General features: G+C 42.5%; 2 protein-coding genes across 3 annotated transcripts; one reads left to right on the forward strand and one right to left on the reverse strand.

Moving 5' to 3' along the window:
- The first annotated feature begins 619 nt into the window (after window positions 1-619).
- Window positions 620-8,712, forward strand: ctdsp2 (CTD (carboxy-terminal domain, RNA polymerase II, polypeptide A) small phosphatase 2). The gene is made up of 7 exons (XM_088369089.1): window positions 620-1,324; window positions 3,485-3,648; window positions 4,797-4,898; window positions 5,316-5,372; window positions 6,054-6,146; window positions 6,250-6,435; window positions 6,545-8,712. The coding sequence occupies exons 1-7, from the start codon at window positions 1,264-1,266 to the stop codon at window positions 6,668-6,670; spliced, it is 789 nt and encodes a 262-aa protein (XP_088225215.1). The 5' UTR covers window positions 620-1,263; the 3' UTR covers window positions 6,671-8,712.
- A 2,664-nt stretch (window positions 8,713-11,376) lies between these two features.
- On the reverse strand, window positions 11,377-15,113 carry tmbim6 (transmembrane BAX inhibitor motif containing 6). 2 transcript variants are annotated; one of them, XM_088367185.1, is made up of 10 exons: window positions 14,947-15,113; window positions 14,046-14,109; window positions 13,867-13,975; window positions 13,647-13,767; window positions 13,511-13,559; window positions 13,098-13,195; window positions 12,821-12,900; window positions 12,363-12,463; window positions 12,193-12,268; window positions 11,377-12,115 (listed from the first exon to the last, which is right to left on the reverse strand). In XM_088367185.1, the coding sequence occupies exons 2-10, from the start codon at window positions 14,099-14,101 to the stop codon at window positions 12,092-12,094; spliced, it is 714 nt and encodes a 237-aa protein (XP_088223311.1). In that variant the 5' UTR covers window positions 14,102-14,109; window positions 14,947-15,113; the 3' UTR covers window positions 11,377-12,091. The 2 variants fall into 2 exon arrangements, with proteins under 2 accessions (XP_088223311.1, XP_088223321.1); XM_088367195.1 differs by lacking the exon at window positions 14,947-15,113 and adding an exon at window positions 14,603-14,864.
- Between the last annotated feature and the right edge of the window lie 349 nt (window positions 15,114-15,462).

Raw genomic sequence — 15,462 nt, forward strand, 5'->3', positions numbered from 1 at the left:
TGTTAGTGAAAAATGGACCATCCTGGACGGATGATTCCTTTAAAAAACCTGGAGGCAAAGTGTAATTCTTACTCCTGCGTCGGACGATAGGTAGGTAGGTAGGTAGGTAGGTAGGTAGGTAGGTAGGTAGGTAGGTAGGTAGGTAGGTAGGTAGGTAGGTAGGTAGGTAGGTAGGTAGGTAGGTAGGTAGGTAGGTAGGTAGGTAGGTAGGTAGGTAGATAGGTAGATAGATAGATAGATAGATAGATAGATAGATAGATAGATAGATAGATAGATAGATAGATAGATAGATAGATAGATAGATAGATAGATAGATAGATAGATAGATAGATAGATAGGCATTTGCTGTCCATCTTTAGGGTGGATGATAAATTGATGGATTAATAAATGTGCTCATAAAATGAAAGACAGATGAGAAAGTGATTATGATGGATGGCTGACTGACCATCGATCGTCGTTTGTTTATTCGTTTATTTTTGGACGTTATAATCAAGTTAGCGAATGAAAGCATCTCGTCGTCGGGCTGGAATGTGACGCGTGCAGGCCTGGGAGGAATGCCTCAACCACGCCCCCTCGCTATGGCTTGTCCAATCAGAAAAGGTAGTCGGTTTTAGGGCACCCGCCGAGTGCCAACCGTACAAAAACAACGCGTGGGCTATTTGACTAAAGTCGTATTTATGTCATTTGGTCCTGGGGTGGACGTTTTGCACTTGAGAGCAAAGTGTAGCTTCGAGGTGCGGGTCTTTTCGGGGCCCTCGGAGCGCGTCCGGCCGATGTTGTTTATGTGTAGTAAGGGGTAGCTTGAAACCGGCCCGGCTTGCCCCACTTCCTTGCTTGTTTTCCTCGTCGGCTCGCTTGCGCCTGCTGGATTCTACTCCATGTTGACGCCGCCACTGCTGGCGCTGCTGCTGCTGCTGCAAAAGTGACGACTCGGCGGCCACTGGACGACCAGGAAGCCCCCCCTCCCCTAGCTCGCTCGCAACACCGCCGAAAAGTCGTGTCCAGAGAGCCCCGAAAAGCGGTTCCGAATTGAGCACTTTCCTTCTGCAAAGGAAAAAAAACTGAAGAAGCGTTGGAGAAGGATAGATCGACAGAGGGACAGAAAGACAGTAGTCAAGCCAAGCAGGCGGGAGAGACGCCAGTGACAGGCGAGCTCGGCGAATCATCGGCTGGATCGGAACTGCGAAGACAGAAGCCAATGAGGGGTGCCCGTCAGTGCCCGGGGACAGGATTTGAGGATTTTGAGGGCTCCGTGATTGTCCGATGGAAAGTTCTGTTATCACCCAAGTGCACAAAGAAGACGTCCAAGTGTCCCCCAAAACAGGTGAGACTACTTTGAACCGCTCAGATTATCTTTTTCTGCGACTGTTGTTGTTGTTGTTGTTGAATCAGTGTGCGCTTGATTGACAGCTGTAATATAAAAAAAAAAAAAACATCACAAGCAGATGTGGAATTCAAGTAAATAAAGCAGTCCAACTACAACGTTAATGGCGAAAATAAAAATGACGCTTGTTGTACGTTTGAATTGGTGTCGCATTTAAACTGAATTTCGAACTTCAAGTGTCAGATCCAAAACGTGTGTTGATGTTTGATTATCGCTGCTGGAGTTTGTTGGCCAAGAAACAAAAGCTGCTCGAGTATTTGAGAGTGTCAGGTTGCAGCTTGTTTGGCAGCAGCCCTTCATTTTGCCACTAGCAGGAAAAACACGAGTGCACAACAACAGGCTCGCTTTGCTCCCTTTTCGAACGCAGTTCGGCAGTTCGGGTCGCATTCTGGGGAGGGGGGGGGGGGGCGTAGCGGTTGCGTTTGCATAACGCCAAAATGCACCGTAAATAATCTCGATGTTACTGGAGAATGTGTATTGAGATTGGAGAGGGGGGGGGGGCGTTCAAACAGCAGAACACCGCCCCCCCCCCCTGCACACGCCCAAAAATATAAGATACAATTAGTCAGTGCCAATTATGTTGGTTTAGTAGATATGATTAATTAGACGATAAGGTCGCAGTGAATTGGGAGGGAAAAATCTGCCAGTGTATTTGCATGTGTGGATCAACATATGAGGATTTTTGTTTGTCTCCTCAAGCACGGAGTTGTGTAACACTACGTCCTCATTCTGCCGAGTAAGAAAACGTTCTTCTCCTTCCTGAGCTGCACTGGCACACTTTTGGCCTGATTATCATCGGTTCCTCTTTCTAGGAAGCTTGATGATCCACTGGAAGCTTCAACATCTCAGGGATGTGATGCCCAATTTTGTTGTTGTGACTTTAGGCTTGTCCCACAATCCATAGTCAAAAGCCAAAGCCCGTGGAGGTGTGACCAAGGCTAGGTCCGATGACAGAATGGCTGCCAGGCAGCCTTGAAAAGGCCTCGCTCGGAATGCTTTCTGTCTGTGTAAGGTAGTGCTCTAAAGTGAGTGTAGGTTTTCCCGCCCTTCGTGATTATATAACCTGTGCCGGCCATTTCCAGCAGCAGCGGCAGCAGCAGAGGCAGTAAAAGCAGATTTCACGCAGGCCGTGTTATTCTGCATGCAGAAGTCACGCGCTGACCCTCATAAGCAACGTCGATCGTAGATATGCAACAATGTTAATCATCAAATTTATCAATAACTATTTCGAGACCTTGTTTAACTAAGTAGCAGCCTCTCCACCGTAAATATTCTCCAATTGCTGTCGTCCTCCATGAAAGCAGACTGGTTATCTTTGTGTTTCATCCAAATAAGATATTTGCAAACATCTGTTTTTACTTTGGAAAACAACTATCGACATTTTTGCGGATTTGCTAACCTGTTATGAATCAAACAGGGAACTGAATCACAATCCAGGCATATTTTGGCTTTTTCTACACTAGCCATTTGAAGTATTGTCCAGTTTTTCAATAAAGGGGTGGAAATTGCTAGTATTATAATTCACCAAGATAAAAAATAAATAACAATTCATACATATCAAAAGATTGTGGAGGTGAGAGTGGAAATCCTCAAGCTCCTCATTATGATTTCACAAATGGATAAATATAGAGCTCAGTGGGACAAAAGGAAGAGCGCAAAATTACAGTGGACCTTAAAACTTGTCATTTCTATGTTGTTGCATTCTATGCGGGAAATCAGGAGGAGTGTAAAGAAGCCGGATGGCTGATGTGGACATTTGCGAATTTCTGCATTCTATCAAATATCAAACAGAACATACTTGACAGACACATGATGGCGTAGAGATTCTAGATGCAAAGCAGCTTTTGAGAAAAAAATAAATAAAAGGGACCAAAACCACTCTGGACCTTATTCAGTACTTTAAGGTATTTCCCATTTTCTGAAAAGGAATGCTTCACGTGGCAATATTTATTTTTGGAGTTGCATTGTGTAGTTGTAATTTATAAAACAAAATAAAGATGCTTATTTTCCTAAAAGTTATTTTGACAATAATGTGTTGACAACGTTTGCTGCAATGACATTTGAGTGTAATAAATGTTTTCCTCTGTGCTTGTGTGGCAGGCCAGGTGAGCCGCTCGGCCCTGAAGCAGCCTCGGAGTTGTAATGTCTTCAAAGCGCTCTTCTGCTGCCTGCAAGCTCAGGATGAGCCCAAACTACCTCCGCCACTGCTGCCGCCTTCCCAGCAGGCTTTGCTGGAGGCCCCGGAAAATGCGGCGGTTGTCAAGGTAACCTCGTTCGCATTCCACGTACGCTCGCTTCAGTCCTGCCGAAATCGGACCGGAGCAACCCAATTTGATGTGGAATATGTAGTCGCTGTTATGTCACGGCGAGCGCTTGCTCTTTTTTTTTTTTTAGCTGAATATTGTGTTGTAATGTGCGGTACGCATGTTATATAACAGAAGAGTAATTCATGTCAGCCTGGCAGCTGACCAAAAAAGCTCAGAGAGAGAAAATGTTCCCATGGCATGTTCTGTATGTTATTGATAGATTGCAAGAACTGCGTGTCTATTTACAGAAATTGCAATTGTGCTCATTTTGGGGGCGGGGGGGTAATAGGTTCTTTTTTCAAGGCCAATACTGATGTAGTAGTCATTGAAACTGAAATTAATTTGCACAAAATGGGAAAATAATGGCATCAAAATTTACTTCGACTAACCATATGCTTACTGAAAGGGTTTTCAGCTTTGCATGTGTTAAATATTCAGGTCATGTTAATTTTTCATTCATTGTAATTAAACCAAAAAGTACAGGGAGATTCCAGACTCAGCATGTCTTAGAAATTTAAAAAAAACAAAAAAATCAACAAATAATATAAATAGGTCTTAGTTTTTGCAAAACAAAAAAAGGTTTTCCAAAGTTTCAATGTCACTAAAATATTCATTTTATATTTTGGGGGCGGGATTAGAATGACATGCAGAATAGACACATAATCTAAATGATATTAAAGTTTTGTGTAAATTGATTTTTGCGAAAAACTGCACAAAATGAGTTTTTGCACTTAATGTTGGTTTCCTGTTGCGCAGTTTTGTGCTGACCATAAAAGGTCACGGTAATAGTTATTTTGTAGTGGGTAGTGGTTCTTCTATGTGCCCATTTATTAATCTATCATCCACCAGTTCAACTAGTTTTAAATCCATCACTTATCGGCTGTCAGATATCGATGACACGTTTTAATATCAATGAGATCAAACATCGTAATCTAAAGAACTGAAATCAAATCGAATTGGAGCCTAAAGAATCGAAATAGAATTGAATTTGAAACTTTTTGACAATACCCAACAACTCAAAATCACACACACGCACACGCACGGCTTATATTAGGCTTATATTATGTTAGGCTAATAGCGGTGAAAACTGTTTTGTGTGTCATCAGTTGTGCGACGTCAGCCTCCTGCCCGAGGTGACCGCCCATGACCAAGGGAAGATCTGCGTGGTCATCGATCTAGATGAGACGCTGGTGCACAGCTCCTTCAAGGTGGGGACCGACTGATCAATTGATCGTTCATTACGGGCCTCGTTCCAGTTGAGACGCTGCCCGGACTGGTCGCCAGTCAATTGCTGGGAACATAAAGACAAACATATTCCAATTTAGTCTTCCATGGGGCTGGCATGCTAACATATTTTTAGAAAGTATGAGTTTGCTGGAGTACCCAGAGAAAAGTCGCACAAGCACAGTTTGTGTGTTCACCTTGGCTTTTAAATCCAAAAGAATGTTTCTCAAATGACGTTGATGTTCATGCGTCCTGGAGTGAAATGCCCTGTTATTTACGGCAGTAGCAGCATGTAAGCGAGCGCTTATGTAACATCATGAGAACTTCTGCTCGGGGTCCATGAGTGCGTGCGCACACGCCTACCGAGCCAACCGAACGTCTCCCTTCTGTTTCCCCTCTAGCCAATCAGCAACGCGGACTTCATTGTGCCGGTGGAGATTGAGGGGACCACACACCAGGTAAGCGGCAGTGCAGCTTGCGCTTGCGACAGAGAGTTCTGATGTGGTTGCAGTGACCTCTACTGGCCACGTTTTGAACAAAGCCTCAACAGCAGGATGGGAACTCGCACGGTCATTTCACGTTCTCAACATGGGTTGCTCAAGACGTTAACAGTGGAAGACAATTAAGAACAAAAGCTGTCTGGGATTTTGCGGCAAAGACTTGAGTCCGGCGATGCCGGCGAGGCATCTGTGTGGGCCTCTGCCTGGTTCAAGTAATCCAGGATAGGCTGGTTAACACTGGCACGGCCTATTCTTGATTACTTGTTTCAGGAAGTGGCCATTGGCGGCTTACCTGGGGTTTCTGATAAACATCCATCCATCCATTTTCTGCAGCATTTCTCCTCATTAGGGTCACAGCTGAGCTGAGATACTAGTGTCCAGCAAATGCCAGATAAGGCTTGCAAAATACTACAAGCTGTCTCTTAACTTCTATCCAAGTGAAGATACTCATGTTTATCTTCAGTATGGCTTTCAGGTACTTTTTCATGACCGACCAAATGCTAAACATGTTAAAGTACTGCTACGCTTCTAGACACTTGTGACCGCAGCGATACACACAGATGAGTTCCTGCTGTCCTGGAACGTGGGATGGAGTTTTCCCGTAAGGAAGTCACCAATGCGTGGGCTGTGTGTTGGCAGGTGTACGTGCTTAAGAGGCCGTACGTGGATGAGTTCCTGCAGCGAATGGGAGAGCTGTTTGAGTGCGTGCTGTTCACCGCCAGTTTGGCTAAGGTAGCTAGCGGACATAATCACCATATGTCACAGTGATTCTCAAAGTGGACTCTGGCGGTATGCAAAAGAATCACTCAATGTATAAATGTATTTTTAAATCCAGTACGCCGACCCAGTGACGGACCTGCTGGACCAGTACAGCGTGTTCCGGGCTCGCCTCTTTCGGGAGTCGTGCGTCTTCCACCAGGGTTGCTACGTGAAAGATCTGAGCCGCCTGGGCCGAGACCTTCATAAGACGCTCATCTTGGATAATTCTCCCGCATCCTACATCTTTCACCCCAACAATGCTGTGAGTTTACACTCCAAACTGGCGCAAACATTTGCTTGAGTTTCATAAATCCGAACATTGATGTCAAATCTGTTTATGTGATATGTGTGCCCGCGCGCACGCTCGTCAGGTCCCTGTGGCGTCATGGTTCGACGACGTAGATGACGCCGAACTCCTCAACCTTCTGCCCGTGTTTGAAGAACTCAGCCAGGCGGAGAACGTGTACACTCAGCTGGACCAACTTCGTGGGCATTAAAGGACCTTTTTCCAGGTCGTCTTCCACATATCACGCATTGAAACAGGATCTCTTCACTCGTTGGTCTGTCCCAGCTGCTGCACAAATATCTCAACATTGACATTAGCGTGGGTTACAGGACATTCCAAAACCACAAAGCAACTAAGTTTGTGCCTCAGATTATGCTTGGCATTCTCAAGCCTTTTTTTATATGCTTGTGATAGCAGCAAGAAATCATGCAAATCACCACGAGACAGCGCGAGGACACCACAACCAAAGCGCCATTGTGGCAGTCACCGGTTCAACCAGTTATGGCAATTGTTCTCTGGCCAAAACAGAAGCCCGCATGCCCTCCATCTGACTGTTGAACATCCTTTGATTGAGTGTGCCTTTAAGGAACGAGGAAGAAAAAAAAAAAAGATTTTTTAAAATCACCACAGGTTTTATACACCATTCGTTTTGATAAGTTGTTTTATATGGAAATCTATTTTTAAATAGTTCCTCTATGCAAGCCGGTTTTGTCAATATTTCATTTCAGCGGACGTAAGAGTTGGCCTTATGAATAAGCAACAAAAAACGAACACGAAAGCTAAATGATGCCCAATTGTTGTCTTTTCTAAATCTGATGCTTTTATGTAGCCGTTCACGTTACAAAACCAAAAGCGACTTGGAATGTGAACGGAATGCATCAGTGAATTGACACGTGTGCGCACAAACCATGACGTCATGTGGTGCACTCTGCTTCCTGAAGGAAATACCAAAAAGGTTTGACTGCAACCGAAGCCAAATTTCTTAACCGAATCATTTTGTGTCGTCCTCTTTTGGCCATTGACTGATTTCTTCTTTTTTGTCCGCCATTGCTTCTGTCACTGTCTAATTTGTCAAACCATTGTGATGTTTATTGCCTTTTGATGACATGGAGGTGCAGTGAGCGCCACGTGAGTGGTCCGTGTGCAGTTGCGTCAGCTACACACCCGATTTATATTATAGCCACTTATGAAAGCGGCCTTGTCAGATTTGGAGAAAAAAAATGCAATTGTACTGTTTACATTCATGTAATTATCAGAATTCACCTGCAGTACGAACATACTGTTTCAGATTTATATTTTCTACATCAGTCTTTGATTGATTGTCGTGGATTTCATACTGCGTCCCTCTTAAAATTGCGGCCGGTGACATATTTTGATTTTGCCTCAATCATCTTCTGCCACTCAAGCCACCTCTGCTAAAACCGGCTGCATCCTTAGTTCAACCGCTTATTCAATTTGAATATAGTATGATTAGTGTTTGGTTCTGTTTTTTTTCTGTTTAAAAAAAAAAGCATTATTTTAGAAAGGTGACAATATATGTAGCTTTCAGCTTGAGCAAAAAAGGACAAAATCGTATCATAATGAAGAGTCTGTCGTGAGCAGACACACTGGAATATGCGGACACAGCATAGGCCGAGTGCCGCACATTCGGACAAGCTTTCTGAGTTTTTTTGATATTATTATCATCATCGAACACTGCTGACAAAGATATACGTACAGTGCCTTTTGAAGTTTGGAGCAATAGAGGTGTTGTGCCTAAAAATGAGTTATGATGGCCTCAACACTAGAATGCATGTCATGCTGGGCATGAGCGAGGAAACACTGTCGAGAGCAAGTTTACGCAGCTGTGCTACTTGTAGCGGGAAAACACTTGAAAATATCTTTTTTTATGAGTGTTTTTTATCTGTATTTATTGGCCAATATCCTGGATTGTCCGGTAATGCTCAATATTTTGTATTGTTTTCCCTTTGCCAACATTAAGCAGTTTAAATTTCACTTGTAGAGTTTTGTCATATTATTGATTTGTGTCATTTTTCGGTGAGTTTCCTGGGTTTTCTTGTTTTGTTGAACACCTACCCCCCATGTTAACTAGTTTTAAAAATGCTAAATGTACCACATGTGATGATCCAAAGTATTTAAGATTGCCATCAGTTGTCTTTGTCTTTTGGAATATTTTTGTCTCCCATATCTGACAAGAACTACAAAGTGCTACCAATATTTTATTGAAATAAAAATTGGTTCTATTTTCCTGTACTTGAGTGTTTTTGTGATGAGGCTCTAAACTCAAAAGTTTATCCACCTTCTGTGTGGAGAGAAGGCCATTTCTTCACCCATACGCTTATATTTTATTTAAACATTTTTATTTTTTAATAAAAACTAAAAAAGCCAAATAATAAATGATAAAAAATTAAATTAAAAAGTAGATGAATAAGAATTTCTTATAATTTCCATACCAAACCAATTACAAAAAAATCAGAAAAAAAATCCCCCCCAAATAATTAAAATAAAAGATTAAAAAATGAATTAAAAAAAGAAAAAAAATTTAAACAAAAAATTCAAAAAAAAATCCCCAGAAAGTTTAAAACAAAAAACACTTTCTGATTGGCTGTTGGATCTGTGACGTCACTCGGACACTCTATAAGGTCATTTTCAGATGTACCTAATAACAGGGCATTTTATTAGGGAAATATCATGGTCAAAGGTCACAGGTGTCAAGCTCTAGTCCTCGGGGCCACGTTCCAACACGTTTTCCAAGAGTCCCTCGTTAAGCGCAGGTGCGTGAAAACTTTTAGCTTCTTTCACGTTCAAAAGGAGCTAAAAGTTTTCACGCACCTGCACTTAACGAGGGAATCACACGGACACTCCATTAGGTACACTGCCATTTTCAAGTGTAGCTAATAACAGGCCACTTTATTAGGGAAATATCATGGTCAAAGGTCACAGGTGTCAAGCTCTAGTCCTCGGGGCCGCGTTCCAACACGTTATCCAAGAGTCCCTCGTTAAGCGCAGGTGCGTGAAAACTTTTAGCTTCTTTCACGTTCAAAAGGAGCTAAAAGTTTTCACGCACCTGCACTTAACGAGGGAATCACACGGACACTCCATTAGGTACACTGCCATTTTCAAGTGTAGCTAATAACAGGCCACTTTATTAGGGAAATATCATGGTCAAAGGTCACAGGTGTCAAGCTCTAGTCCTCGGGGCCGCGTTCCAACACGTTATCCAAGAGTCCCTCGTTAAGCGCAGGTGCGTGAAAACTTTTAGCTTCTTTCACGTTCAAAAGGAGCTAAAAGTTTTCACGCACCTGCACTTAACGAGGGAATCACACGGACACTCCATTAGGTACACCGCCATTTTCAAGTGTACCTAATAACAGGCCACTTTATTAGGGAAATATCATGGTCAATGGTCACAGGTGTCAAGCTCTAGTCCTCGGGGCCGCATTCCAACATGTTTTCCAAGTGACCCTCGTTAAGAGCAGGTGCGTGAAAACTTTTAGCCACTTTCACGTTCAAAAGGAGCTAAAACTTTTCACGCAGGTGCGCTTAACGAGGGTAACTTGGAAAACATATTGGAACGCGGCCCCTCAAGGACTGGAGGTCGACACCCCTGATTTAAGTGAAAAGTGCCACACCCGCCCTCACCCCCACTTTCTGATTGGCTGGTTGATCTGTGACATCACTCGGACACTCCATTAGGTACACCGCCATTTTCAGGTGTACCTAATAACAGGCCACTTCATTAGGGAAAAATCATGGTCAAAGCTTAAATGAAAGTGAAAAGTGCCACACCCGCCCTCACCCCCACTTTCTGATTGGCTGTTTGATCTGTGACGTCATTTGGACACTCTATTAGGTACACCGCCATTATCAGGTTCTTTCACAAAGATTCACAAGATTCACAGACAGCGTTGCTGCTATGCCAGCCGACACGCATTATGCCAACATTGATGTTTTAATTTTGTATTTGTTGGATTGTAGTTGATGGTTTTATTATACCGAATGTGTTTGAATTAAAGGTAGAAAAAAATCCATTTTGCCAACATTTATTTGTACACCAACTCATATAACAACGTAAAACACATACATATTGTCATATAAAGCAGTTAACTAAATGTCTAATTTTTATGTTTTAATTGGCGAACATAAAAACAAGGAATAAAACACCAGACAAGTTTTAACATAAATGTTTACTAAAATAATTATAATAATAAAAGTAAATTTCAAAACAGCAATCTAATGTGAAATTGCAGTAGATAAATTGGATAACAATATTTAGGCATATATATGCATACACGTTATCGAACCAAACCGAAACGAATCCTTCAGCAACTCGCTCTGTCTTCGTGCGACAGCCAAGGACGATTCGGTCGCTTGTCGTTCGGTCGCCGAAGAGTCAAGATTGTCGTGATCCGGATCTTGAAGGAAATTCGTAAAATGAAGGATGACAACCACCATCAACCAGACTTCTCCTCCTCAGGATCTCCACCCAAAGTGAAGCCAATTATTTCTATTATTTATTATTTTAAATGCATGTCGCTCATTTTTTTGTAATCTTTAGGCGAAATTTTAAGTCTTCTGGCTTAGTTTAGGTCCCTATTTTTGATGTTAATGTGTTGCTGTTTATTCCTTAGGTGATAGTTCCCCTATTACTTCTTGTATGCATTTATCTTACTGTCATGTGTGCAAAGTTTGGAGTTTAGCTTTTAGAACTCTTAAAAGTAACATGCATTTCAAATATTTACAACTGTCACATTTGACTATAGAGTCACTGCATAAGTGCGGTAACTTGAAATTCTTGAAAAACTGCTGTGGTCCAAGGTTGGAAATTGCAAAAAGAGGTTCTTGTGAGAAAATCTTTCCTTGCAGAGTAAGAAATCCTCCCCAAACACCTTGGTGGGATGAAACATTCTACTTCGCTTGAATAATGCGTGCATTCAACACATTTATTTGGGCAAATGTATCAAACTTGTAGTTAACCTTTTACATGAACAAAATTAATTCTTCACAGTATATGCTAAAAAATGCAAGGTTAACTTCACTTAATTTGGCAAACTATCAGACATCTGTGGAATTTACAAGAGAAGAAAGCAGAAAGAGGAAAAAGCGCAGTCAAAAACTTGCGGCCAACCTGGATCTAGAAAAGTCCAAGAGATTTCAAAGCATTACTTCAGAGGGCATGTGGGAGGGGGATCCAGTGTCCAAATCACTCTCGACTACTACTAATTATAATAATAAACAGAAACCTAGAAATGAACCAAAATAATGTATGTGATCACACAACTTAAACTATTATTCATGTGACTTGCTAAATGAGAGTCTGTCATCATCTTGTATTAATTGTTGGCACATAGAACAAGACCAGACTCAACTGAAGTGCCGCTTGCGTGGCACAATGCTGCCCTCTAAAGGCTAAGCAGGTTGACTGCAACGTTAGTCTCGTGTTCCCAGCACGACTAGCATTAGTTGGACATGGACGGACAAACAATCAACCCTTGGAAGTTAAACAAACAAAAAAAAAAAGCTCAAATCATTTTCGATCGGACCGTAAGACCACAAGTTTAAGAAATTAAGTCAAAAATAGTGCACGACGCAAATTGGCCCGACTCTTTTTCAGCCGCTCACACAAACTTATCTACTTCTTCTCCTTCTTCTTGTCCTGAAACAACAAAAGAGAACACCACACTGTTACTCGACACACTGCTCCACTTTGTTGAGTTGTTTTATGACTGGTACCTTGTCGTTGAGGGCGAGGATGACCATCAACTTCCGGAAAATGGTAATGAAGTCCAAGAACAAGTCCACACAGTGCCTGCACAGAGTGACACGTTTTGTTTGTGCATGTCCGCAGTGAAACGGTGACATATTTTCTTTTTTTAATTTAAAGCGGACGCGGCCTCACTCACCAGACGTAGTCCTTGTCGCCGTTCTCCGCCTTCTCGATGATGAGCTGAGTGTCGAACAGGACGAAGCCGCACATGATGAGCAGGCCCAGGTACATATGAGCCTGTTGGAAGAAGCAAAGGTCATCCTGGAAACGGCTCAGACAAAAATGAGTGTCAACTGGTGGAGCTAGATAGTTTTTAAAAGGTGCACTATTGCAAGAAATAAGTAAATGCTTGCAAATGCAGAAAACTGTCTTGTCCCCCAAAAAATTAAATGGAGCAAATAACGTTACAAATTACATAACAAGCAACATTCAAGTTGTTTTTGGTGATTCTCTTTTGTTCTGGAGTGTTTCAGAAGCCTTTTGGAGGCTTTTTTGAGGACAGTTGTGACACTGAGACAAGATGCAGCAAGCAAGACAGCTACAAAGTGACAAGAGAGCGAGACGAGGAGAGATCAAACGATGATTCCGACTGACCTTGAAGAGCATCGCCGATCCAAAGAACATGTTCATGAGTGACATCAGGAAGAGGATAGACAGGCCAGACATCAGTGTGCCTGATCACCACCACCACAACAGCAAGGCAATTAGAGACAACAAAGTACTAGCAGTTCAGGTTCCCTATATGTTGGTCTTTAAACGGGCAAAACGTGGAATCTATCTCTCAAAGGAGCAAGCAACTATTTCATACAATTATGTTTCGAGAAAGTACTTTCACCCATGCCAAGTGTGAAGAGGAAAGAGGGTGAGTTACCTCCAAGGAACAGGTAGCTCCTTCGTTTAGCGTAGAGGGCGCTGAGGGTGAAGCAAATGAAAATAACGGAGGTTCCCATGAAGGCTGTGACAATGATGCTAAAAAGAAAGCGGGGGGGGGGGGGGTTAGCAAGTGCTTTGACAAGGTTCTCTGAAAGGCACTTTTGTTTAACTATATGATGTGTTTTCAAAGCTGACTTTTGAGTATCATTATTTCTTTTAATATAATCTTAACATAGTGCTACCCAAACAAAAGTTATGTTCAAATGAGCAATATTTTTCTTTTTTTCCCACTTGCAATAGAAGAGAGAATGGCCATTGTGGCCACTATTTTACAATAGGATTATGTGACTAGGAGGCCCAAACGTAATTTTAAAGGTGCGGCACACGTTACGCAAGTTTTCCTTGGCATACCTGGGGTTGACGGCGATGACAAAGTCCAGTGTGGGGCCGAGGCCCACACCTAGAGTGAGGAAGGGGGGGGGGGAAGTGCCTCAGTTGGTCTCATTTGGCTAACAGTCACCCAAACACAATAAAGGTGAGTGCAAACCATTAAGGAAGGCAAATCCCGCCAGGATGGCCAGCCTCTTCTTCTCAGTGTGGGCGTTGTGCGGCGTCATGGCCAGCCACATCATCATTCCCAGGGATGCCAGGGCGAAGAGCACACCTCCCTGACAACACACGAGGCGTCACTAGTCTGATCAGGTATCATCATCAGGTGCATAATATACAAGATTGAAAGTTAGTTAAGATTAATCAAACTAATATACCTGGAAGAGGCGCAAGACGACATGCGTGTAGGCCCCGGCTGCCGCCAGGAACATGCATGCCGCCAAGCTGGAGTAGACATTCTTCAAGTGCAACTGGGTGGAATGAGATCTGCAAGAGCAAAAAAAAACATTTGAAAGAGCACAACTCAGATAAGTAACAAGTCTGACGGGTTCCATACATTTGGGAGAACTTGAAGATGGCATCAAGGTTGATGTTGCGGTCAAACGCATTCATGGTGATATCTGGGTAAAGACAAACAAATTAGAAACTGTTTTGCCATATTCCTAAATACTTCCTGAAAATGTTCATTAAAAATCATTTTGTTGTGATTTTGGAGTGAGTGACTGATTGTTGATGCAATAACTGCATCATTGTTCTCCAAAGTAAAAGCACGTTTGAAGCCACACGGATAATCAGTCTGCTTTCATGGAGGATGACAGAATTCTGAAAATATTCAACAACCAATTGATGGCCGGTCGCGGCAAAATAGAAAACATAGTTGAAATCCGAGCCAACCCTTCAGCATTACCGAAAGTAAATGAGGCCCCAAGAAATTGAAAGCGAAATTGTACATCTTGTTATTTTACTCCAGTAACCTAACGCGTAACAATGTGTTTTCGAATTTTCTGGCGTGAGTTATATACATTGACGGTGCAACGATCTCTCTTCAAGTACAAATGGCGGAAGCATGAACAATCGGAGTCACGTACTACGAGAAACGCAAACGGTACTTTCCTTGTTAGCTGCTCTGAATTGAGTGGTTGTAATCCATGTTGAATCTTGTTCGTCAGCAGCACGCAAGACACAACGAACGTGATCATATGTAATCGCGTTTGTTTGAATAAATCAGAAAAACTAGCACGAAGGACGCCCACAACTTTTGTGTTTGGGTGTGTGCGTTGGTAACCATAGTTTGCTTGTTGTTCGTCTGCTGTGTGTGTTATTAATAGCCTTCCAAGCTAACGTCGGCTAGCGCGACCACAAATCCCATACTTCGACAATTAAATCGAAAACCACAAACGTCAGGCCATTCAAGCAATATGTCAAGGGGTCCCGACGGTATATTGTGTGTGATTCACCTGGTCGGTGCTCCTGACGCCCTGCGGTTCGTTTTGTAGGCCTTTCGTGGATTCTTTTACTCCCTTCTTTCGTTTTGAGTCGCGTCTGAAAGCCAGGACGTGTCACTCAAACACACGCACGCGCACACAGTGCAGTGATGTCACCATAGAAACGCCCAGAGACGTGCACGCCACAACACCTGACTGTCCCCCTTTTGTGGTTGTTTTGGGACTGACCTAAATAATTTGATCAAATTCAAACTCTCAACCAAAATACATTTTAGGAGGCATGCTGGACCGTCCAAATGTGACAATATAGAGGTTAAGGTATTAAAATTATTATCACCGTTCTTTTCATTTTGGCAACGTTTTATACTCGCTGGTAAAGTTGGCAATTTAACGACCAAGTCTTGTTTGTTAAATTTGGATGTAGTCACAAATCCACAAGAAATAATCTCGAGCCCCTTAATCACCTATATCTTTCTTGCCTATCTAATTTACTTGTTTATATGTATGTAGAGTGGTTACCACTATATG

The sequence above is a fragment of the Syngnathus floridae genome, chromosome 2 (genome assembly GCF_059516105.1).
Source record: "Syngnathus floridae isolate MCC-2025c chromosome 2, RoL_Sflo_1.0, whole genome shotgun sequence".
NCBI lineage: Eukaryota > Metazoa > Chordata > Actinopteri > Syngnathiformes > Syngnathidae > Syngnathus > Syngnathus floridae.

Bases quoted from the DNA above. Each gene is read 5' to 3' on its own strand.
- ctdsp2 (XM_088369089.1), top strand. From the start codon at position 1,264: ATGGAAAGTTCTGTTATCACCCAAGTGCACAAAGAAGACGTCCAAGTG. The intron at 1,325-3,484 runs GTGAGACTACTT...CTTGTGTGGCAG, and splicing joins CCAAGTGTCCCCCAAAACAG to GCCAGGTGAGCCGCTCGGCC. The intron at 5,373-6,053 runs GTAAGCGGCAGT...GTGTGTTGGCAG, and splicing joins TTGAGGGGACCACACACCAG to GTGTACGTGCTTAAGAGGCC.
- tmbim6 (XM_088367185.1), bottom strand. From the start codon at position 14,101: ATGAATGCGTTTGACCGCAACATCAACCTTGATGCCATCTTCAAGTTC. The intron at 13,560-13,646 runs GTTTGCACTCAC...TCCTCACTCTAG, and splicing joins GGGATTTGCCTTCCTTAATG to GTGTGGGCCTCGGCCCCACA. The intron at 12,901-13,097 runs GTAACTCACCCT...GGTGGTGATCAG, and splicing joins GAGCTACCTGTTCCTTGGAG to GCACACTGATGTCTGGCCTG.